The 25,504-nt window shown below is 51.3% G+C and overlaps 1 protein-coding gene across 2 annotated transcripts in view; it reads right to left on the minus strand.

The window, feature by feature from the left end:
• Positions 1-25,504, minus strand: part of GARNL3 (GTPase activating Rap/RanGAP domain like 3) — a 99,368-nt gene that overhangs the window by 15,393 nt on the left and 58,471 nt on the right. For both annotated transcript variants that reach the window (XM_036329598.1, XM_036329599.1), the window contains 15 exons: positions 22,300-22,399; positions 20,573-20,691; positions 19,690-19,754; positions 18,657-18,720; positions 17,006-17,032; positions 12,766-12,841; positions 12,052-12,150; positions 11,451-11,554; positions 10,272-10,380; positions 9,000-9,045; positions 8,119-8,225; positions 6,124-6,239; positions 5,481-5,585; positions 4,396-4,470; positions 2,099-2,210 (listed from right to left, as the gene is read on the minus strand). In XM_036329598.1, coding sequence (XP_036185491.1) covers positions 2,099-2,210; positions 4,396-4,470; positions 5,481-5,585; positions 6,124-6,239; positions 8,119-8,225; positions 9,000-9,045; positions 10,272-10,380; positions 11,451-11,554; positions 12,052-12,150; positions 12,766-12,841; positions 17,006-17,032; positions 18,657-18,720; positions 19,690-19,754; positions 20,573-20,691; positions 22,300-22,399 — 1,324 coding nt within the window. The remainder of the gene's footprint in view (positions 1-2,098; positions 2,211-4,395; positions 4,471-5,480; positions 5,586-6,123; positions 6,240-8,118; positions 8,226-8,999; positions 9,046-10,271; positions 10,381-11,450; positions 11,555-12,051; positions 12,151-12,765; positions 12,842-17,005; positions 17,033-18,656; positions 18,721-19,689; positions 19,755-20,572; positions 20,692-22,299; positions 22,400-25,504) is intronic.

Genomic DNA, 25,504 nt, shown 5'->3' on the forward strand with positions numbered 1-25,504 from the left:
TAATGCAGTGCAGCTGGTTTAGTGCCAGACGCTGGGCTAGGAGCCCCCTGTGGGCGCAGGCGCTAGTTCTAGTGCCACTAACCAGCTGTGTCATCTTGGGCAAGTCACACCGTCTCTTTCGGCCTCAGCTTCCTCATCTATAAATCAAGAGACTACACTAAACCTCTAAGGCAGCAGTTCTCAACCTGTGGGTCGCGACCCCTTTGGGGGCCGAACAACCCTTTCACAGGGGTCGCCTAAGACCATCGGAAAACACATATATAATTACATATTGTTTTTGTGATTAATCACTATGCTTTAATTATGTTCAATTTGTAACAATAAAAATACATCCTGCATATCAGATATTTACGATTCATAACAGTAGCAAAATTACAGTTATGAAGTAGCAACGCAAATAATTTTATGGTTGAGGGTCACCACAACATGAGGAATTGTATTAAAGGGTTACGGCATTAGGAAGGTTGAGAGCCACTGCTCTAAGCTGTGTGTGTGTTTTAAAAAATAAATTCTTTTATTTGGTTGTACTTTGGGCAGAATCTATGGACTTTGTTACCTTTTAGCAAGTTCACAAGGATATAGAAAAGATAATAGCTACTGTTTAATAAGTTATTACTATGTGCCAGACACGGCTTTAAGCACTTAACATCTGTAACAATAGAATCTCCACAGTTTTCTCATTGTAGTTATGATCATCATCCCCATTTTGTTCATTTCATAATTTTTCATGATCATAAATGACTTTTCAGCTACTTAAAATAATTGCCTCCACTTTAGAGAAGCCTGAAGCTCAGTGCGGTTACGCTTTCTCAGATCACAAAGGTTTTCTGTCTTGTAATTTCTAAAATTAAATATCAAATTTAAATTATTAAATTATGAATGTTAAATTATCAGCTTTTTGTGGGAGAAGGCACAGAGATTGTCTTTAGTAAATTAGTTATATATACAATTACATATGTACATACATTAAAAAATTATGTGATGGCATGAAATGAAAACATATGTGAAAAATAACAGAGGAGGTCAGAAATAAGTCCATGATGAAGCCTGGCCTGCCTGCCCTGTCTTTACAGAGGCACCTGGCACAGATGCTGGGTCAGGGTCGGAGGAGGGAGTAAAGGTCATGGCCAGGGGTGGGAAGAGGCCGCTGTTTTCGGCCACTGCATCACTCACAGCAGTGGCTTCCCGGGTTCTCATGAAATGTCACTATGTGACCGGAGCCTGGCGGCCTGCTTCCGGGCAGAGTGGGGGGCGTGCCCTGGGAAGATGCTATCTTTCCACCTGTGCTCTCTCCAGCCCGGGAGACACTTGTTACAGTGTTTAGCCCCTTTAACATTCATCTGGGGTCTGGAAACCCCACAGGGCCCTCCTGCAGGAAGGCACCAATGGTCCTGGGGTCTAAATTAAATCCCCACCTGCAGCTGAACTCCCTCTCCAGCCTCCTCACCAAGGACAGGTCGGATTGGTGGCTGCTCTGTGGAGACAGGGAGCTGACCCCCGGCAGGCTGGCCCTCCTGGGAGTCAGGAAGCTTGATTTTATACTGAATTGAAATCTGTCTTCCTGCCAAAATCCTTTTGCTTCTATATCCATCAGAAATGGATTATCTACGCTTCTTATTGTTGGTTTTGGACACCAAGTACTTTTTGAATTAGAAACCTTCAAAAAAAAAAAAAAAAAAAAAAGAAGAAGAAGAGAGAGAGAGACCTTTGAGAGAGAAAGAGCGTGTCCCTGAGAGAGTGGCTCCAAATAGCGTGTCCTTGTCGATTTAAGGTGAATGTTGGAATCGTGGTAAGTATTGGCCAAAAAGGAGATTCTTTTTGCAGGTCATTCGATACCCACAGACCAGCGATGCGGGCAAGGGAGGGACCTATCACATGGGCTCACCTCCGGCTTGCTGGCTCAGAAAACAGTCCCTCTGCTTGTCCTGGGAACTAGCGGACTGTTCCCAGGAAATGAAAGGAACTTTCCTGTAAGGAAATGAAACTTTGCCAACCTCATTGCTGGGGACACGTTTATCTAAAGGGACTTGGCTGGCGGTCACGCGTCTTAGAAGCACACGGCACACAAAGACATTTAAAGGAGCGGCTACTCACTAACCATCCACTAGCAGGACGCCCGCGTCGGTGGAGACCAGCAAGGCCTGGCCCCAGGGCTCTGCGCACACGGCTTCGTGGGGGAAGTCACTGCAGAAGCACTGGGGCTCCCAGGGCTGCGAGGGGACACAAGCATCCAACGTAAGCGCACCAGGAAGAATGGGCCGGCCCCCCGGGGACCGCGCAGTCCGCCGCCTGAACCAGCGACACCGGGCCTCCACCTGCGGGCTCGACGGGCTCCGCACTCAGTTCCTGTTGTTAAGGAGTCTCCTTCCTTTTTTTTCTTCCTTTTTAAAATATATTTTTATTGATTTCAGAGAGGAAGGGAGAGGGACAGAGAGATAGAAACATCAATGATGAGAATCATTGATTGGCTGCCTCCTGCATGCCCCCATGTGCCCTGGGGGAATTGAACCGTGACCTCCTGGTTCATAGATGAACTCTCAAGCACTGAGCCACGCCAGCAGGGCTTACGGAGTCTCCTTTCAAATCCATATGCAACAGGAAAAGAGAGCCGGCACGTGTTTCGGACACCATCACCTGTCCCCATGTTCTAAATGCTCTTTAGGGGCAATTGAAGCGTTCATCCTTTTTTTTTTTTAGCAAATGTTTTTCTTTAACACCTGCAAGTTGGACCAACTGATGCCTATATTTTTGGAGAGCTCATTTTACTTCATCATAAAAGGGAGTCCTACGTAACTCTCTCAAACAGGTTAGATTCCTGTGTTGCTGATTCAGTAAAATTATTAAGACATACAGAATGCGAGCAGTTGGCAGTGTCTTCACAGGAAAATGCTTATTGACCCATTCAAGGCCACACAATCTTAAAGAAAATAATAACACATTAGTAGGAATTTGGCAAGTTCTGCCCACAAACCTATTCATGTCTCCCCACGTGACATTCATACCACGTGACTCTTGTCATTAGTTTCAATTTCATTTCAAGCTCGAAGAGTGGGCCCTCCCTCCCACTGCGTCCGACCGGTGTGTGGACGCCTGGCCTCAGTGGTGGGTCTCAGTCCCACAGAATCGTGGACATTTCCATCAGAACTGTTAACATTTCTCCAAAGCACCTGGCTTGACCTCAAAGGAGAGAGAAGATTTGGGAGAGTCTCAGGGGCGAGTTGAAGTCGTACCTCTTCACTCTCAGACGTCCCACCAGGCTGTGCACCCGCTGGATGCAGGCGCATGCACTCAAAGCAGAGTGACGGCTCTGAGGTCACCTTCAGGGGTGCCATTTGCAAATTCTCTGTGTATTATTGCTCTCTCAGAAAAGTATACTCTCTTCCTTTAAGAACCACATGCCTCCAAATGAGTATTCTGATTGCTAAGAGAAGGCCTGGACTGTTCTGAAAAGTTGTGCAAAGGCTGTGAAGACATTTTATAACCCGAAAAAGGGCTACGTGAGAGCGGGTCAGTCACTGGCAAGGCATTTTCCTAAGAAGATTTCTGGAAGTTCTGGGTTTGTGACTTACAGCAGGAGAACATGACAAGCAAGTGAATATCAATGCCACGTGAGAGCCAGACGGGGACACCAGAGCACTCAGTGACACCGAGATGGAAACCAAGTCCAAGGACATGTCTCCTCTCAGCCAAGGACTCAAGTGAGAACACCCTGGCAGAACAGGGCTTCTGACCCAGAAGATCCAAGGGCCCTCGAGGACCTGGGGGGTGGGGGGGTGCAGGCCTGTGAAACCCTGAGACAGTGGGCGCCGTGCTGTGCAGATATGCCATCTGTACATTGTAATGGGCCTGTGTGCTCATCCATTGCTTTCCTGAGTTCTCGAAGGGGCGGGACTCCATTATGTGGGGCATCATGGAGGAGGTGTCGCAGACACAGAGGCTCTGAGGGCGGATGGCCTTCGCCATTTCTCTGGACTCCCCTCTGCCACGAGGGTGAGCACAGGCTGCAGGGTTGAATGAGGCCTCAGGCCTTCCCGCCTCAGCACAGGACTGACCTCGCTCCCTCTGAGAGCTCAGGGGACAGTGGATGCCTGGGCGGTTGGGAAAGCCCATCCCCTGGACAGAGAAGACTCTTGAGGCCGCATGTGGGTCTCTGGCCTCTGCGGGGCCAGCTGGACAGGAGCCCACGCGACCTGAGAGCAGGGCTGCTGAGGGCCTGGGCCCCTGGGAGGCTCGGAGCTGGCCCGAGAGATGCAAGTCGTGCTTTGTTGGTCACTAGTGAACACGTTACTGCTGCTCACGCTCTCCTCCTGCCCCACAAACCTCCTCCTAAGAATCTGAGTAACTTCACTGAGGACAAGGACATTCAGAGTTGAACTTGAAGTATCATCAACTCACCTCTTTTTTACAGATCCCTGAGGCCACCAAGCCGGACGGGGCGTCCACTCTCACAATGGATTTCAGCTTTAGTGCCTTCAGAACAGAGAGCTCTTTGAATGTTTGTTACCAGGCAGTAAAAGACAGCAGGGTCAACAATTATGACTTGAAGTTTTTAAAAACACAAAACAGGAGTAATTTCAGATTGAGCCCAGCTTCCCACACGGCCCTCGCGTTGAAGATAAGCAGGCAGCCTGGTATGGGGAAGCCCTGACACTGTCCCAACCCAAGGACCCAAATGCAGTCTGTCTCTCCACCGATCAATAATCAATACAGTGATTTCCAACCGCGAGTACCGAAAACAACTCTGACCTCCTGAAACCTGGTGAACAGCGTCTCCGAGGGGAGAGCTGAGATCTTCAACCAAGGACCACGCCGGGGGCCTGACACTGCACCTGTCTGGAAACGGTGACCTTTCCTCTCGGCTCTCCAAGGTCACCTTGCTCAGCTCTCTGCTTTGGGTGAGAACCTTAGCAGCTGGCAGCTGGCCTCCTCCTGTTGTGACGTGGGGTCAGCAAAGCGCTGCCACCTCCCGGAACTGAGAAATACTGATGTCGCGTGGGAGCAAGGCCAAGGGGAGGATTTCCTCCAGGATCTGGAACGAGGTGAGGACCGAGGGCCACCTGACTGAGCAGCAGGGGAAACTCTGTGAGGACACTGCCCCCTGCTCACCCCTGCCTGGGAGGGGTTCAGGGTGCTTTTCCCAAATTGGCTGCCCACTCTTAAGAAGGCTCTGGGAGGCAGGCAAACGGGAGGCAGGCAACGGGACGCTCCCTTGACCAGAGGGGCCCCGCTGGGCCCTGCGGCCTCTCTCTTCCCTCTGCACAGCGCCCTGCTCTCACTCATGCCGCACAGAGCCACGCCCGCACAGAGCCACGCCCGCACAGAGCCACGCCTGCAGGCTTCGAAACCATCTCCCTCAGGGCTTCCAGGCTCCCACAGGGAAAGCACAGGCTCGGCAGGACTGGGCGAACTGACATTCTTTGCCGGGTCGGATGGGCTCCCAGCTGCACATCCTCTGAAAGCGGTTTCAGAACACGACCCACCTGCCCTATTCTCACAAACTCCGCCTGGCGGGCCTCCTCTTTCTTCCGCGCAGACTTGGGCGACTCTGGTAAGACATCACTAAACGATCGTCTGTTCAGCATGTTCTGAAAGAGAGACACACCTTAGAGTTCCACAGAGCTCTGGGGAGCCCCACGCGTGGCAGGGCTGTGCTGGATGCAGGGATGACAGAGCCGGCAGGTGCAGAGCCAGCACGTGAAGGCTAAGGGCCAGGGCTGTGACCTCGAGCAAGCCAGCAGCTCCAGAAAAACCTTCCAAGCACCCAGGCTCTCTCCACATCCCCGCTCCCTGCCCACCAGCACACGGCCCTGGTCATGTGAGCAATGCCACCAAGACAGCCACCCCCCAGAAGCACCTCCAATGCTCCAGGGGCTGCTGTTTGACCTGGACACGTCTGCCCAGCCTGCACCTTGACTCCCATGGCCCTGGCTTTGTGAAACCACCTTCCTGTGTGTGGACAGTCACCATCCTTGTTGTGGGAACGAGAGGATGTCAGGCACGGGCCACGGAGCCACAGGCCTGTCCTGACAGCAGGATCCAGGTGAGGTCTCTGCGTGTCTACCCAGGACTCATCGTGGGGACTGTTCCCAGCTCAACCCCACGCATAGGAAAGGGACCAGTTACCTTGTGCAAGTCTGGCATCAAATCCTGGTGCAGCGACCGAATCAACATGTCCAGAGTGCGTCGGCGCTTCTGGGCGAAGGTCGGGGTTTCCAAGGTGGCCTTTTCACCGTTAATTACTGAAAGAAACCAAGTTGTAAAGGGGCTACTGATGCGAACATGCTGTCGAGGAATGCCCGCCTCATAGTGACACCACCCGCTTTCTCAATATGGGCACGACCGCGAGTAATGCCCTCGCGAAGCTCGCTTCAGAACGCTCCCACTTTCTTCATACAAACCGACCGTCCCGGGCAAGACCGTCGCACCTTCCCTGCCGGCTGCAAGCTTCGAGCAGCGGGTGTATTAATACCTGAACACCTACACACCCAGCCTGCCCATCCACCTTTCCACCCATCCATCCACCCATCCACCCACTCATCCACAGGATGCCATTCCATGGGATTAAAGATACAGATTTGCTATATTTTGTTAGAAAAAAAAAATAACACTTGACTAAGCAGAGTACTCAGCTTCTTAGCCTAATGGAAGTTTCTTCTGGGAAAAGAAAGCTAGTGGTTTAGTGGACTAGACACTGAAGTTATGATAGTGGCTGCCCAGCAACACGTCAGGGCACAGGACAGACTGCGATGGGGGTGAGGAGCCTGAGGGGCAGACAGCGGTGGGTTTGAACGCCAGCGGTGCTGCCACATACATTCTCAGCAAACAGTGTAGCTGTGTGGGGCCTCAGTTTTCTACCTTGTAAAATGGGTATAACTGTATTTCCTTGTAAGGGTTGTTGTACATTTTTAAATGACATAATACATATAAAGAGGTAGCACAGTGCTAGGCACAGCCAACTGAATGGCTGAGCTATTATTAACAGTTCTCTTTCTCAGACGGAGGGCCGAAGGAAGGACGGCGCTCACAGGCCGGACAGCGACCTCCCTGCGACAGGCTGTTCCTGGGTGAGGCCTGTACGCTGTTGGCAAGACATCGCTTAAGGAACTTAAACTTTGAACGTTTCACATTTCCTCTCATTTTGGGACTGGGAATTTTTTTGTTTGACACTATTTTTTCCTTAGCACCCTAGAAATATCCATCCTAAATGACTTGTTTTAGCTGAATAAGGAGAAAAGTTCCTTTTTTTTTTTTTTTTGCTGAAATGCTACTTCCTGTTGTCTAGTTTTCTACCTGGCCCACTCCCTCCCTCCCAATAAACCCACGTCAGGGTTCAGAGACGTCTGATCGTTGGCTTCCACCTTTTCTCTCAGTCCACCAGCCCCCCCCTCCCCCCCCATCCTCCTGGCTCCTTCCTCTGTGACTTCAGCACCCCTTCTCATAACCTTTGGCCTGTGTTCTTCCACTGGGTCCCCTGTGCAAATCTTCAATTGAACCCTTCATGACCTCCCACCCCAAGAGGGGGCTGAAGAAGTCTCCCTGCTGACTGGCTCCATTAAAAAAACACACAGATATATACACTTTTTAATGATTTCAGAGAGGAAGGGAGAGGGAGAGAGAGATAGAAACATCGATGGGCTGCCTCCTGCACTCCCCCTACTGGGGATTGAGCCCGCAGGTACCCTGACGGAATCGAACCAGCAACCTCTTGGTTCATGGTTCGACACTCAACCACTGAGCCACAACGGCCAGGCGACTGGCTCCATTTAAAGCCAAGGATAACTTGAGTCCTTTGTTGCTGAGCGATCTCCAATCCCTGGTGAAAGGACTACCAGCCCGTGGTGGTTCCCTCCCTGAGCCCGCACTCCACAGACACGGCTCACCCCCGCACCCAGGTCTCAGGACCCTTCCTCGCAGGTGAGGGGAAGGAGGGCAGGGACACAGGGGGACACCGGGCAGCTGCACACACCTCAGGAAACTACAGACACTTCGCACGGAGAATGAGAGTACCTGGCACGGAATCGATGCCCGAGCAACACACTTCCTTACACAGCATCGGAGTCTGAAGAACGTATTCTGACGCAGAACAAGTTGCAAAAAACACTTCAAAACAGCACTTACATTTCACCAGCAAGAAGTCCCTGAACTCCTGGTGGTCTGTGAACACGGGCGGGGAGGGCAGGGGCGGGCCGAAGAGGGGCACGCTTTCTTCCGAGAAGATTTTCAGCCTGCAGAGAGCACGCCGCAGTCACCTGCCGCTTCTTCAGAGGCCACGGGCATCTGGGCCTTAAAATGTGTCCAGCTGCCCACGTGACGGGGTAGGAATATTCACACCCCAGACGGTGCCTTCCTGTGGCTGCCAGCGCCTGGCCACTGTGCATTCGGGCAGAGGCCAGCTCTCCCCGTGTCCTTCGTGGCCCAGCCCAGCAGCCGTGGGCAAGGTCGGGCGGCCCAGGAGTCACAGCAAAGGCCGCCACTGGGCACCCTCTGCACACCAGGGAGCACACTGGTATTTTAAGACACGTCATCAATGGATTCTCACCAACCTGCCAAGGTGGCATCATTACCTCACCCTGGCATCACCCGAGGCTTAAGCTGACAGATGCTTTCTCAGAGCCTCCACGCTATAAGGGACAGTCGGGGTTCCAACCCAGGTCTATTTGGCCTAAAGTTCGTGCTCTTTTCACAACGTCATGATCCCTTAACAGAGGAGTGTTTGAGACCAGAAGGACAAACAGGCCAGGGGACAGCCTAGGAAAGGGGTGCTCTGGTCAGGATCAGACCATAAAACCCCGAAGCACCCGGCCTCGGTCTCCTGCACGGAGCAGCGTCACAGGGAACAAGTTTTCCCCAAAGAGAGGGTGGCCTTGAAGAAAGTTCTCTAAGGCGAGGACATCAACTCAATCGAGAAATATCTATATCAGGAGTCTCACATTATGAACACAAATTAGCAAGCAAACGTGCGAATCAGAACCAGAGATGATGACGAAGTCAGTACCTACCTGTAATTGTCGTTTTGTTGATCATACCTCACTAAGGCAAAAATATCTGTGGTAATGGTTAAGGAAATTAATCAAATGCTCACAGTCCAAGGCTTGTGCTTTGAAAATCCGTGGGGAGTCATCCCAGACCCGCCCTTTGTGGGCAGGGCACCTGTCGCCCACCCTTTGGAGGACTTTTTGGAAAGAGACCACCCGGGCAGACGTAGGTCCAGCCACTGAGTGTTTATCCTTTGGGGAAAGAGCTAAACCTCCAAGTGTGTCAGGAGAGCAACATGAATAAAGCTGCTAAGCAAGGAAGGCGCCAGCAAAGCAAAAAGAGCAACTCTGTTGCCTGGAATGCAAAGATCCCAACAGGAAACCAGTCATAGATTCCATCTGACACATTCTGAAGAGAAAAGCAGCTCCCCTTTCTCCTTCTGGCTTTGGTAGAATAAACAAACCAAACACACTCATGTAGCTGGTGGCAGCCTCTGGGAGCCCCTACTTGGCTTGTGCCAGGCACGCTGAGTTGAAACAGTACCAACCCTCCAGGCAGCTTCCTCCCGCTAACTCCCTGCCCCCCGCACCTCCCCGCATCGCCCCGCTTTCCTTAGCTCGGGTGGCAATGCCATCAGTTCCTCAAAGTGCTTCCCCATCTCGCCTCAGAGGAAGGAATCTGCACCCACTACCTGCCTGGCCCCTTCCAGACACAAATGTGCCCCAAAGTGAAATGAAAGTCTAAAAAGAATGCGCGCCCCTCTGCCACCTGCAGAGCCACCCTCCCGTCCCATGCTGGCAACATGAGCTACACAGAAACGAGAGGAAGCAAATAAAAATGATGAATTCTATCATTTCAGATTTTAAGAGATGACAATGAAGCAGCTATTATGAGGGCTTAGAATCAACAAAGAAATAGTATTTTGGCTTTTTATCCTCACTTGCAAGTTTTTATACCCAAAGCAAATTTCTCAGAGGATTCACCAGAATTCTTCTAATTCAGTTTTTATCGATGGATGGTAGGAAGTTTCCCTCATTTCAGAGACTACCTGAGGGAAGGGAAGAGATTTCAGAAGTCAAGGACTGTCTGGGAATTAATCCACAATTACTCCAAGGGATGGAGAGAGAAGAGAGAATGATGCTGAAGGAAAATCCCAATGGCAGATGTAAGAATCTACCAACACAAAACAATTATAACATGCAAGTCAATGATAACTCTTGGCGAGAGGGCCATTTCCGTCCCATGAGGCTGAGTGATAGCCCACCGAACCAGAGCAGTCACAAGGCCCAGGATACGTGTAAAATGGGAGCGGATCATGGAAGGCTTAAAGGCAGGACAGGGCTCCTCTCCTTCCTGGAACACAATGGTGACGATGTCGTTCCCGATGTGGCGCTTCCTTTCCACCTGGATTGAGCATAAATAGCATCACTGAGAAGGCCGCTCAGACCCAGCAGAGCTGAAAAAGCAGCACAGTGCGACAGCCACCAGGACCAGGGCCCAAGCTTTGGCCGCTTTCACGCCTTGCCTCCCAGGGTTTACCAGCCGGCTCCCAGCTCTGCTGTCCATCTCCACCTCGCCTCTCCCAATTCGGGCCTCATGTCCTCATCCAGCCTCTGCAGAAGCCTCCTAGCCAGCCTCCCTGCCTCCACTCTCCCATTTTACTTTTCTGATCGCGTTCATCTTCATTCATCATCACCTTAGCCTGGCATCCAAGGCCCCCAAACAAGAGGCGGTGCATCCGAATTCCCTGGGCATGGGCTCAGCGTGTGGATTTTTAGAAAAGCTTAGTTCTGACGCAGATACTGGTTAAAACAAGGCCCTACCTAAGCTGACCCAGCTGGCCTTTCCAAAATGATCTCCTCGGCGTGTGGTCAGTGTTTTTTTCTGTAAAGGGCCAGACAGGAAATACTTTCAGTCTCATAGATCACATTATCTTTTTGCAAACTCATCAGCCATTACTCAGAACGCACTTATTTTAGGTTCCGGACAAGACACAAGGCCCACTGCGAGGAGTCACAGGGGAAAGGCAGCGTAAATGCAAAACAGCCTCTCAGGAGTCACAAACCACTCACACACACGCAGATACACATGCTCTCACACAGATACACATGATCACACATGCAGATACACGCGCTCACACATGCAGATACACACACATCCACACACGCAAATACACGCGCTCACACATGCAGATACACACACATCCACACACGCAGATACACACGCTCTCACACAGACACGGCGTGCACTGCTCCCTCTGGCCCTTCATTACTTTCTGGCGAAGGCACCAGGGAGGGTGGTTCTCCCTAAGGCTGTGGAAGGTTCCAGTGCAGAGACTGCAGACAGCACCCTGAACTGGGGCCGAAGCTCTGCTCCTCTGTTGGCACCTTAGTCTGACTCCAGGAAACTGGCGGAGCTTTCTGCTGTCAGTCACGTGTGAGGGCCTGCGGCCGAGTGCCGGTGCTTGCACCCACCTGCTGCTTGTTCTCCTTGGAGTACGGCAGCATGGTGGACACGTGGAACATGATCTCGTGGCCTTGGTAGAGAGTGTAGACCGAGTGGATCCCTGTGGTGTCATCTGTAAAACACGAACATGCACTGAGTGGGTGCAGTGAACGCCGGGGCCGGAGGAAGGGTCTCCATGTGAGACAGACGAGGGGCTGCAGACAATCGGACGGTCCCTAAGGTCCCTCTGGACTGTCCACCTGCGGGGAGCGCAGTGTGAACGCTGCCCGTGGGCAGCCCTCCCCCTCCCGCTCTCCGCTCGCTTGCTCACAGCCTCGTGCCTCGCCCCGGAGGCAGGACGGCATGGGAAGTCTGAGCTAGAAGGGAGAGTGTGCTGTAACTCCTCGCCTTCCAGTTACCGCCAGTGGACAGGACAAAAGCAACACAAGATGCCACACCAATACTGACCGTGTGTGTCCATGAAACATGGGCAGACTGAACAGCGGCCCCGTGCCAGGCTGGTGTGGGGCTCAAACCCCCGCTTACCCTCTTTCCCCGACTTGGGTATAAGTTCAGGCCGGCGGCAGGAGGCCTACCAATGCCAGCAGAGCCAAGCCAGGGCGAGCTTACTTTTGGTGTCCAGACCGCCACGGTAGCCCGTCCAGCCCTTCAGAGTGATTGTGTCGCCCAGGAGGTGTAAGAATTTCTGGAAAGCGTCACTTCCGATTTCTGTGGAAAAAGGGAAAGTGTGAGGGGGTGCGGCAGCAAGTCCTCCTCTAGCTGCAGCCGCTGAAGAGCCAGCTCTGCGGACGAATGGTGTGTACTGTGGGAAAGGGTGGGCCCGGCAGGAGGGCCACGGCTCCCAGGACACGGGAAGGAAGCCACAGCATCAGACTAACCAGCCCTCCCGCGGCGGGGCCACAAGGGGTAACACACGATGACCGTTTCCACGAATAATAGAAGACACTGAACATGACAAGTGCTAAATAACAGGAAATGACGCCATCTTACAATCCCCCAGCCCTGACCTCACAGGGAAGAGGCCCCCTCTGCTCCCGATTATGCAGAACCAGCTTCTTCCGACCCCACGTCACTTCCCACCGAGACCCGGGACAAGTTAAGCGACCCGTAAGTATTTATCAAACCAACGAAACGGGGTAACATCTGCCTTACCAAATTTACCCTGGGAATTCACCCCACACTTTGCTGAAACTACCGGCGGTTTCTCTGCATTAAATAAAGGCTCCAACCCCACCGGCAAGTTTGGTTTCCGTCGGTTTCGGTTGTCAGAGCTGAAATGGGGGGGGGGGGGGCGGTGGTCCTGTCAGCAGGGGAGATACTCACCGTTGCTGAACATCTCGTCATCGGTGAGCTGCCCGTCTTTGGCAAAAAGAACCCCGAACTTGAAGTTCACAGAGCCCTGCAATAAGACAACAAAAGGGGTGACTTTCATCTTGTCAGCAGAGCACGCCCAGTTGTGCGACGTGCTGGTTGTTACCCAGGGACACGGCCATGACAGCCTGGGCCCAGGGGGATGACTCCCTCCCCTCTCTCCCAGTTTTGACCAACACGAAGAACAGTCACGCCTTCCTCTCTGTGGATTCTGACAGTGAAACTCTGCTTTTATGAGTTCATTCATCTGTCATGTCCTAAGGCGGCCAGGTCCATCCTGCAGCAAACAGAGCTGCAGGTCAGTGGCCCCCAGAACCCACAGGCTGGTACCATCTTCCGACCAACCCATCCGCAGGGCCCAGACCCCAGGCAGCACTGGGGAGCTCAGTGCAGTCAAAGCTCAGTACGACAGTGTGAGGCTGAGACCTGTGGGCTCTTAGAAATAGAAATGGAAACTGTAGCTCATTCCCCCCAATTCCTAAAGACACTGAATCTCAAGAAGCCACACAACAGATAGGGGGGAGGCTGAAGTAGCCAGAACAGAGAAAGACAAGTACCAAATGGTTTTACTTATATGTGGAAGTTAATGAGCAAAATAAGTGAACAAACAAAATAGAAACAGACTCATAGGGACAGAGACCAGACTGACAGCTGTCAGAGGGGAGGGGGGCAGGGGGCTGGGTGAAAAAGGTGAAGGGATTCCAGGGGTGGGGAATGTCTGGCCCACGGGTCCTAGAAGGCCCTCAAAATCATTTGGTCTGGCCCTCCTAAGGCATTAGGGGCGAGTTAATTAAATGTTTGACCAAATATAGCAGGCTAATTTTAAAAAATATCTATTTTATTGATTTTTTACAGAGAGGAAGGGAGAGGGAGAGTTAGAAACATCAGTGAGAGAGAAACATCGATCAGCTGCCTCCTGCACACTCCCTACTAGGTATGTGCCTGCAACCAAGGTACATGCCCTTGACCGGAATCGAACCTGGGACCCTTGGGTCCACAGGCCAACGCTCTATCCACTGAGCCAAACCGGTCAGGGTGAGCAGGCTAATTTTTAAGTTGATAATTTTATATGGATCGCAAATGATGATCCTTGGCAGAAAATGGTTCCCCACCTCTGGAATCATTAAGCAAAACAAAATAAAACAAAACACCTCATAGACACAGACAGCAGTATGGTGATTACCAGAGGGAAAGTGGGATGGGGGCAGGTAGACGAGGGTGGGGGGTGGTAAATGGTGATGGAAGGAGACTTGACAGGGGACGGTGAACACACCACACAGATGATGTATTTTGGAATTATACACCTGAAGCCTATATAATTTTATTAACCAATGTCACCCCAATAAATTCAATAAAAAAAGAAGTAGCTAGTACAAATGTTCAGTCCACTATCCTCAACTCTAAACACTGGATTGAAATCAGGTCCTGCAGGAATGATACCAATGCAAGGTAATAGCTTCTACAGAAGAGGAATGAGGTCAGAGAACTCAATGTATTTAAAAACGTATTGATTTCAGAGAAGAAGGGAGAGATAGAAACATCAATGATGAGAGAGAATTATTGACCAGCTGCCTCCTGCATGCTCCACACTGGGGATTGAGCCCACAACCCGGGCATGTGCCCTGACTGGGAATTGAACTGTGACCTCCTGGTTCATAGGTCGATGCTCAACTACTGAGCCACGCCAGCTGGGTGAGCTCAGTGTATTTTTAATAGTTTTTTTCCCTTAAGCCAAGGGTGAATTTCTAGGTCTCATTACATTAGCCTCTATGCTTTGCTTTTGCATTTCTTGAAGTATTTCCTAATAGAGTAAAATCTAGGGTTGGAAGAGAATCAACCTTTACAAGGCCGCTTGGCCCTCCACTCGCTGGGGGAATTTTTGTGGTCCGCGAAGGGGCAGACCAGAATCGGAGGTGTTAAAAGCACTGGCCCGTGGGGGCAGAGGTGCAGGGTCAGGACACAATGCCAGGCGTCAGGACAGCTACATTCCGGAGCCAAGACTTGGAATATCTAAGGGTCTCAGACAGTTTCTGTCCCCAACACAGCAAGGGGCAGATGCGTGACACCCACCAGCCAGCGTAGTTCTACACGCAGTGATTTTCTATGTGGAGCAGGGACAAGGGAGGGCGCGCCATGCTGGCCCCTCCACCTGCAGCCCTTCCTCAGCTCCTTCCGTGGAGGCCATTCCCATCACGCGCTCTCAGCTCAAATGTCCATTCTAGGGAGGCCTTCCCTGACCTCCCCAAATAGTCACCCTCCCCCAGGGCCCTCTCCATCACAGCACCTTATTTGTTTTTCTAAGAGCACATTCACACTCTGATGCTTTTGTTAAGCTTGCGTATTTGTCTGTTCTGCCACTGGAACCTGAATCCTGAGAAGGAGGGATCATACAGGTCTTACTTTCCACCAGCTTTGCAGGGCCCACCACAGAGCTGGGTGTACCGAGGGGGTGGATGAAGACTCATGGCCTAACTGTGCAGAATAAACGAGAAAGAAACAGACGGGTCCGATACAACTTCTTTTTCACAAGCTGCCCCAGTGTTGGGTAAACTCGGCATTCTGTCAGGGATCTCTCCGCTTTAGGGTTCTGTGCTCTCTAACTCTCCCTTCTCTGGCAATGCTGCTAGTGGTCACATGGCTCCAGAACTCTGGCACCTCCTCCTCCACTCTCAGGGGTCCCTTCAAAAGTACCCCCAGTGGCTTGGGGTCCACAGAGGCTTGGGGTTCTCAGAAGAAAAGTGCAGAGACTAAAGCAGAGGTTCTCGAACCTGGCCAGGCATCGGAATCACCTTGTTGGCTTGTTAAAATAAAGAGTGCTAGCCCGCTGGTGTGGCTCAGTGATGGAGTGTCAACCCATGAACCAGGGTTCCATTCCGGGTCAGGGCACATGCCTGTTGTGGGCTCAGTCCCCTGTAGGGGGCGTGTAGGAGGCAGCTGATCAGTGATGTGTGTGTGTCTCTCTCTCCCTTTTTGTCTGAAATCAATACAAATATATTAAAAGTAAGAGTGCCAGGCTCCACTCCCAGAATCTCCAAGTCATTTCTGGAGTTGGGCCCAAGAACGAGTATCTCTGACAAGCTCCCTGGTGATGCTGAGGCTGTGGTCCAGGGACCCACTTTGAGAACTGCTGGACCAGAGGAGCAAACCAGCGGACTGTCAGGAGGCCCGGGACCAGGCACAGCTGACCTGACAGCTAGCGAGCCCAGGGCAGAAGGTCGGGGTCAATGGCCAGAGCACCGAGCTATGAACTGACAGCCCGTTAGAACCAGAGGGGACCCTGAGGTCCACCAAATCCACTTCCATCTCACAGACAAGACAGCGGAAGCCCAGGGAAGGCGAGGCTGCCCGAGGCCGGTACCAGGTGAGCGGGGGGACGGGAGCTGGAAGCCGGGCTTCCACGGCTCTTTCCAGTCCCCATGCCACAGTCTTCTCAGGATGGCTGTGAACTGAGTGAAGCCGAGTCATTAGCAGAAATGAGACCCTCTGCTGACTGGTCACTGGGCTGCCCTGTGACTGGCCCCTGCCACCAGGACCCTGCTGAGGACCCTCCGCTTCGCTGGGAAGCTGGCAGGATTAAGCGAATGAGCGAATGAGCGTGGTGGTAGGGAAGCCTGAGAAATGTGTGGATTAGGGATTGTCTCGAAGCGTGTCAACAGGATGTGCTGATGGGTCAGAGATGGGCTGAGAGAGAGAGAGAGATGCTAGGATTTTTCCAAGTTTGGCCTGAGCAACTGGACGAATGATATGACCACGTACCGAGAGGCAAGTATGCACAACGGTAATTTACTGACTCAAATTGCCAATTTATAATATTTTAGGTTTTTCTCTATGTTAGTGATGTACTTAGAAAACATTTTTTTAAAGTGGGGCAACAGACAGGGCTGGAACCACACTATATATGGCATTCCGTAAACTGAGTGTGTGATCAAGTGTAGACGCCTACTTTAATTGGATGAAAATTAAAATCTCCTACCTGCACCGATCCCGAGGCTAAAATGTGAATATTCCCCAGCAGATTTAAGTAGCTTGGCTGTTTGCGTCTCTATAGTGGCTGCACAGACACCCCTGAACCACCCCTGAGAAACCGTGTCAGGAAGTACCGTAGACACGGAGAGGTCGAACTGGAAGGAGAGCGTGGTTATACACGCGGACGCCGAGCACAGAGGGACAGACGGCTCAGCAAGGCACTTACCTCTTGTTCTTCGAGAACCAGCAGGTCCTGTCAAACAAAGTTTGAAAAGTTATGTCCGTGCTTAGCAGCGATCCTTGTATTTCGACTTCCTATGAAAGCCGAGCTTTAATTTACTGAAGTTTATCCCCCACCCAGAAGTGCTGTAAACATTTAAATGTAGCTCTACAGACTTTTACAAAATGCCTGGTCATTTCAGAAAGTCTTATTATCTGGAAACAAAGACGGTGCACGGCTGTGGGAAGGAAGACACAGACCCCTAGGTCCGTCATCTCAGCCGGCCTTGCACACACTGCCTCCTGGAAGGTTCTGGCCAAGAAAAATGCTGCTACGACAGAGCAGCCAGAAACAGATCACATTTCCAAGCAGCAGCCACTTGGTGGAAAGAGGCCGTCTTCGTAATGCAGGCGGCTTAGTTCTATTTACTTCTTAGATCCAGGGATTTTTTAAGAACTCTTTCCCCTAAACCCAAAGCCTGCTGCTCACGGCTTCCTAAGGGAGGTCTACAGAAACCTGGTGAGAGCCGGGGAAACACTGCTGCCAAGCGGCACACTCATGTGCACGCATACACACGCACACGCACACACACTCATGCATACGCGCACGCATACACACGTGCACACAAACACGCACATGCACACACTCACACTTATGCACGCACGCACACTCACACGCACACACTGGGCAAGCTCCTGGGAATAGTTACTTGTAAGGGAAAGAAAGCTGGACCATGAATGTGGGGACAGCATGGACGTCTCTGCTGTGCTATAAACAGCAGAGGCTGCTGTATCTCGTTTACTTGTCCTCTTACTTTACGGAAGGGCGAGCAGGCAAGGGCGACTGGGCAGAGGTGAGCGCAGCAGCAGCCACGGGAAGGAGCACCAGTGCGCTCCGTGGGTTTTGGGGCTCAGTGTCTGGGGGTCACATCCCCTCCCAGAAGGAAAGGGTTGATAAGCCAAACAAATGAAGTGCCAGAGGCACACCGACTTATAACTCTAACTGTTCTTATGTTTGCTATAAAAATTACTTCTAAGCATAACAGGGCTTACAGTTGCTTCAAGCTGGACCTCCCACACCTGGTTTTGCCTCAGTCCCTTTTGGTCCCAGCACAGCGTTCTACCTGAATCACAGCTTGACAAGCACATTTCATATTTATTTAATATATATATTTTTTTAATTTCAAAAAGGAAGGGAAGAGGGAGAGAGAGACAGAAACATCAATGATGAGAGAGAACCATTGATCGGCTGTCTCCTGCACGCCCTCCACTGGGGATCGAGACCACAACCTTGGCATGTGCCCTTGACCGGAATCGAACCTGGGACCCTTTAGTCCACAGGCTGACGTTCTATCCACTGAGCCAAACTGGCTAGAGCCACATTTCGTATTTATTATTTTTTTAAAAATCTGACATTCCCCATAACTCTGTATCACTCAGTACAAGGAGGGGCTTTTAGGCCAATAAGATCCTTCTGACACACCCCTTTCGGACCACTGGTGGAGGAGCCTGTTGCTAGCGATCTCAGCTGTGGCTATGCCTAGAATACAGACTCCCGGCCTGCCCCTTGGGCCTGGCATAGCAGGATCTCAGTGTGAGTTCTCCAGGACCTAACACGGATCGAAGTGGTACAATTATGAAGCAGAAAGTCCTGTTACCTTCTGTATCTCAGGATGAAAAATTTCCCTGGGGCCTTTCTCAAATTTGTCCAGATTCATGGCACTGAAACAGAACAGAGAGCGTGAGGCAGGTGCGGCAGGAACGGGAACGACGCGGAGCAGGTCTCGGCTCTTCAGAGAAGCTAGAGAGCATCTCCTAGGACAGTGGTGGGCAAACTGCGGCTCGCGAGCCACATGCGACTCTTTGGCCCCTTGAGTGTGGCTCTTCCACAAAATACCGACTTCTGCGCATGGGCCATGAAGATTCAATCGCACTGTACGTGCACGCCCGCAGGTGGTATTTTGTGGAAGAGCCACGCTCAAGGGGCCAAAGAGTCGCATGTGGCTCGCGAGCCGCAGTTTGCCCACCACTGTCCTAGGAAATTGTGGGAGGGCCTGGACCCCGAAGACAGACGAGCGAGGAGGAATCCAGGAGTAACTATGTGAACATAGGACAGTAACCAGACACCACACTGTACTTTCCTTACATAACTGTCCCCAATGGCACTCGATGGTAAGGGGGGCGGGGAGGAATCGAGAGCATTTGCTTTGGGCAACCCTGACTAATCTTCATGATTCTTACTTTTATTTCCTAAAAGAGTGACTCATTGACAGTTACAGAACGAGTCATGATAAACTGAGATGTAATGAAGATGACCTGGTATTTCTTCCTGCGGTAATTCCTCTGCCACGAATGGCAAAAGACCATCCCGACAAGGTTGTTCTTTGTTTTACTTTGGACAAGCAATGAGCATTTCCTGCTGCCTATGCCCCTGGAGAGGAAAACCAGGGCCACTGAACCAGACCTCTGAGGCCCCTTCAGCCAGGATTCCTCTGCTCGTGACAGGCAAACACAAGAGCTAGTGTTAAAGCGTGTACCTATGCCAGGCCCTCTGCTAAATGCTGTAAGGGCCTGTCTCGTTTAGTCGGTGAGGCAAGCACTAGTTTATCCCCATTTTACAGATGAGGAAGACAGAGAGCTGACAGAGTGACCCCGGCTCCTGGGGTTGGGGTTCCACTCGGCGGCACTCACCTTAAGATGGACTTCACAGAGAGCGTCTTGGTGGGGCTGTAGGGGAGGCATATTTTCTGGGTACCCTGGAAAGTCAAAACGCCCAATCAGAGAAGCGTGGCAACTCCCATCTCTGAAAGCTCCCTCCCCGGTCACTTGAAGGAACCACGCCTGGCCTTTCTCACTCCCGTCAGTGGCCCAGCTATGAGTAAAGTCATTATATGACGCAGAATCGTGCTCAGACTGGACAGCGTCTGCCCCTCTCCTAGCCCAGCACTCATGGGTCTCAGCATTACAGCCTCTTCCACGGACAGACTGACAGGTCCTCCACGCCTTCGGGGTTGTGAGCAGATGTGCCGTCTGAGCCAGGCGAGAATGGGGTTTGGTCTCTGAGTCGAGGGTCAGATCAGCCTCAAAGATCATGAAAACATAACAGGCCCCAAATGTGATAGCCCCAAGTCCGAGACTCGAATGAGAAACCACTGAATCTTGCGGAAGGCCTGTGTGAGTCCTCTGTTTCCTGGTGGAAGCCCGTGTCCTCCTCCCACTGTGACTAACGCAGGGAAAGTACCCCAGTAGATGTTGGGAGCATGAAAAGGAATGAACGAAGGACCCACATCGTTTGTGGTGAAGAAAAACACAAATGGCCAATCCCATGAGCCCTGGGCTCCCCCTCCCTGTGGGCAGTTCACGAAGAACCGCAGGGGCGGGAGCCTCTCTGTCCATACACCCCATCTCAGGCCGCCCTTGGCTTCTCTACAAAAATGCCTTTACGTCAGGCTGTTACCTTAACCTGCCTAAAAGAAGACATTTCTGACACGTGATGTGGACACTTATGTAAACAGAAGCAGCAGAGCACACAGGTTAAGTGGGAGGAAACTCCAGGCCCAAACCAGTTACTTACCGTTTTCCTCCAGAGAATTGCACGATATTGAGGGACTCGCTGATTGTTCTGGTCAGAAAGGGTCACGGACAAGAAGAAGGGGCTCTTCTCAGCATCATTTCCGATGTAGTTCTGATGGACTGGGGAAGAGATGGGCTTAGGACAGGGACAGCCTAATGGCTCCTCCAGTCCCCGGTGTGGGGGCACGTCAGGTGGTATCCAGCCCTTCGCACAGGGTCGGGGAGCAGCAATCCCGAACCCAGCTTGAGACAGAACCCAATCACTCTCTAGAACAGTGGTTCAACCTTCCTAATGCCGCGACCCTTTAATACAGTTCCTCATGTTGTGGTGACCCCAATTTCATTGTTACAAATTGAACATAAAACATAGCGATTAATCACAAAAACAATATGTAATTACATATGTATTTTCCGATGGTCTTAGGCGACCCCTGTGAAAGGGTCGTTCGACCCCCAAAGGGGTCTCGACCCACAGGTTGAGAACCGCTGCTCTAGAATCACGCACTCCCATTCCCCTAGCCAGGGGCTGGTTCTGGGGTGAGCGTATGACCCCATTCTGGCCAATGAGACAAGAGGATAAATGTGTCAGAGGTTTCTGGAAAGGCTTCCTCACTCTTGGAGATGGCCTTCCGGATGAACTCTGGGTGGTGGTGTCTGGAGTGATGCCTGGAATTGCTGCAGCCATTCTGCGACCCTGAGGAAGCCCAGCCTGGTGACATCACAGAGCCTGTGACTCCACCCCCGCTTAGAGCCTGGCCTCCCTCTGGGTTTCTTATTAGAAACCATTTCAGCCATTGAGGAAGCCGAGGCATCCACACCATCTTCCTCCCGTCATCACTGCTCCAGGACTATGTTTTGCAAGCATTTGGGAGGCTGACCACTTCCCACTGATTTCTTTCTTTATAACGAAGTATGCCTTGCCAAGTAAGGGAGCTTCTTAGCACAGTGCAGGAACGGATTGTTTAAAAAGACACCTTTTGGGTCTGGCCACTCTCATTTTCTAGTTCGAGCCTCACATCTTCTCCAAACCAATGTATTAGTCTGATAAGAAATGTGTCTAACTCATTTCCAATCCCACAGCAGCGACCGTTCTTCCATTTCTGCAGTGAGCCACACTCCTGCCTGCCACCTCTCCGTGTGTTCACCAGAGCCCTTCGTCGTGCACGTGTGTCACCCCAATGGCGGAGCTCCCGCCACGCGCCAGGCATCAGGCCTGGGGTTTTTCCTGTGTATCTCTTTGAAACCTCCGTCCAAACCTGCTAGGTGTGAACCAGTAACACCCCCACTTCACAGATAAGGAAACTAAGTCTCAGAGAAGCAGAGAGTAGCAGGTGTAAGGTCCTATGGTGAGTAACAGTGGGGCAGGATTCAAACCCATGAAGGCAGGGGCCGTGACTGCCTTTGCCAGCTCCACATTGGCCCTGGAGCTCAGGGAGCCATTTCTCTTCCCACTGCCTTACACTGTTCAAAACCCACTACACTCAGGGCACTTGCCTTGTTAAATCTAAAGTTGCTTTCCACCCTGCAAATTCTTCTATGTTTCAAGTCACTCATTCAGATGATCTAATCCCCTTTATTCCTCAGGGGCAAAAACAACTGCCCCCCCTCAAAAAAATGAGTGTCCTTACACTGGTTAGCGGCACACGGACAGGGCACGTGCAAACCACGCCAACACTGATTTTCATGTTGAATAGCCTTCCCTCCCAGCCACCATCACGGCACACTTACCTTGTCCTAAAAAATACTTGAAATACCATCTGGTGTGGTATTCCGGGTTCTCTAAGTGCACGGCTGTTCTTCGCCAGGTCCCTGGCAGAGCAGTGGCATTCTGTAACGGAACAACGTTGTGCCATGAGGAGGCTTATTCATTAGAAAGTAAACAAGAAGCTGACAATGAGCCAGAGGCCGAAGAACCAGAAAAGTCATTGTTGAAAGCATATAAACAGCCCTAGCCAGTTTGGCTCAGCAGATAGAGCGCCGGGCTATGGACTGAAGGGTGGGATTCCGGCCAAGGGCATGCACCTCATTAGCAGGCTCAATCCCCGGCCCTGGTTGTGGCATGTGCAGGAGGCAACCAATAGATGTGTCTCTCCCTCCCTTCCACTCTCTCTAGAAATTGATGGGGAAATATCCTCGGGTGAGGATTAACAACAAGAAGCATACAGACTGGGCTGTGCCCACGCTGTCATTAGCAAAGGCCCCATCTAAATGGCCTCACAGGAGCCTTCTGGGGCGTGGGGACAAGGGACCAAGCGACCAGTGGGCTCAGCTATTTCTAACCTGAGTATAACTGGGGTTTAAAGTTCACTCCTTTCTGGTCCGAAGCTTCCGAAATATTTGGGCGCTGGTGCCCCCTAGAGGCACGCCCTTCTGTTGTCACCCTGGAAGGCACATTTCACCTGGAAGATATCTCTCCAGCATCTTGAGTTCATATTCTTTGTAGAATTTTAAAAATTTATCATAAAAATTACTCAGTCAATGTGGAAAATACAGACAATCATAATGAATAACCGGAATCCTCTGTCCAAAGATAATCAATATTAACGATTTGGTGTGATTTCCTGTAATGTTTTTCCTACACGTGCAAACATATGTCATTTTGCTCCAATGGAATCATAATGAACATAGTTTCAAACTCCTTTGGTGTCTACATTGTACCATGCGTATAGACAGAATTCAGGAACATGGTTTTCTTTTTTAAAATTGATTTTGGGAGAGAGAGAGAGAGAGAGAGAGAGAGAGAGAGAGAGAGAGAAACATTCATTGGCTGCCTCCTGTATACCCTCTACTGGGGACTGAACCCACAACCTTTCAGTGCACGGATGACACCCAATCAGCTGAGCCCCACTGGCCAGGGCAGGCACAGATTTTTCCGGTTCGGACATGTCTCTAGTGATTTCCTAGGTGTTTGTGGTCAGTTGCTTTCTCATGTTGAAGTCTCCTTCAAATCCAAGTTTACAAAGAGGCTCTTCTTAGGAAGGACTATTGAATTTTACTGGAAGCTTTCTGGGTAACTATGGAGAGAACAGGCTAAATGAGGGAAATCTCAGCGATGTAATGAATTACACTACAGCTCTGCGGTGCCGAGCGGCCGTTAGATTTCTGGAATGCACCCCCTCGGCCCGGGTGCAGGCCTCTCCTGATGCTGCCGGGCTTAGACCACGCGTTATGTGTCCTGCTCGCTAGGAGCCGGAGCCGCGGGCGTCTCCTCTGTATGGTTTGTTGTGCTTTCAGGCGAGTCTTACTGTGGACAGTGGACGGGGATGCCCGTCTCTCCCGTGGCTCTGGATGCAGACACTCAGTGAGCGAGCTCTACGTCCAGGCACCGGCCGGCACCTGCTACGCACCAGCTCCACAGCCTCTCCCAGCTTCCCGAGCTGGAGCGTCCGCTGGGCTCCGGGCAGACAGTATGCAGTGAAGCGGAAACTAAAAGTCTTAACCTTACATCATCTTCTGCGTCCTTAATGCTCTGCCTTTTTAATCTATCAAGGAGTAAAAGAGTACGTTAGCATATCTTAGTATGATTGCGCTTTTTATTGAATTTTCTTGAATTTCAAAAATTCAGTGACTGATGCGCACACATAAAAGCCATGAGACTAGGAAGAGCGCGGGAGCATGTGTGTGCCCTTGACCAGGCTCACCTGCTGTTAGCACTGTATCCACGGACTCATTTGTTCCCCTCCCCTCCCTCTCTCTGCACGCACGCACGCACGCACGCACGCACGCCATTTCCTCAGTCACTTAAGACTAAGTTGCCCAAAGAATAGCCCCATATTCCTAAAGGCTTCAGTGTGCATTTCCCAAGAAGAGGGATGTTTTCTTACATCAGCACAGTTAGCTTTACCAACTTTTGTAAATTCAACCTCAATATTTTAACCTACCGCCTGTATCCCAGTTTTGTCAACTGACTCAACAGTGCCATTTAAGGGGATCATTTAGTGCCATGTCTCTTTAGATTCCCTTAATCTGGAACGTTCCTGCAGACTCTGTCTTCTATTACACCGACACTTGTGGAGAATGAGCACTCCCCACTCCCACCCCCGACCGCCCCTTTTAAGAAAGAAAGCGGCCCTCACTGTGGGCTCGTCTGCTGCCCGTGACGGGGTCCAGGTTATGCACACCTGCTCAGGACACCACACAGGTGCCGCCGTCCTCCTCAGCTCGTCGCATTTCCAGAGACCCACTGGTTCCTTATGGGCGATGCTAACGCTGACCACCCGTTGGAGATGGTGCCTCTTAGCCTTGACCTTTCGTGTGACTAGGAGGCCGTATAATTGGATTTTATTCCCTGTAGAATTTCTGGATGATTCATTATCAACAGCCACTCATTTTATAACCACAAACCACCACAGTACTCCTGGTGCACAGTTCTTACCACCACGTCACCAGGCAGCACCCACGACGCATAACCCTGGGGTCCACCAGCCAGCCGCCACAGGGGCGGGTGTCATGGTTCCCAGGCCCTGGGCCCTGGGAGGCGCCTGCAGAACCTGGAAGCCACCCGGACATTGAAGCCCCTCGAGCCTCCAGTGCTGCAGGCCCAGACAGGTCTCTCAGCGGCAGCCAGATCCAAGCTCACCCTGTGAGCTCAGTGCTCTCGATCTGCTAACTGTGCAACCTTGGGCCCACTAGCGCCATCCTCACGATTTCTGTGGCCAGGGCCCTGGAACCTGCATTTTAACCAGCATCCCAGGGAATTCTGATGAACACGGAACTCTGAAAGAATCCAGGGAGGACATGAACTAGGGGCAAAAAATTCTTCATTTTCCCTAACTTCTCACTAAAACTTAGTATTTCATCAGTTATGAATATATGCAAAAATTACAGTAGAATAAACAGCCCCGATACCATGTCACACACACAAAAGTCACAGTTATTTTCAGAACTCATCATAGCGACTGCAGGTATCTTGAAATATTGTTCACACTCTTCA

The sequence above is a fragment of the Myotis myotis genome, unplaced genomic scaffold (genome assembly GCF_014108235.1).
Source record: "Myotis myotis isolate mMyoMyo1 unplaced genomic scaffold, mMyoMyo1.p scaffold_m19_p_12, whole genome shotgun sequence".
Classification (NCBI taxonomy): domain Eukaryota; kingdom Metazoa; phylum Chordata; class Mammalia; order Chiroptera; family Vespertilionidae; genus Myotis; species Myotis myotis.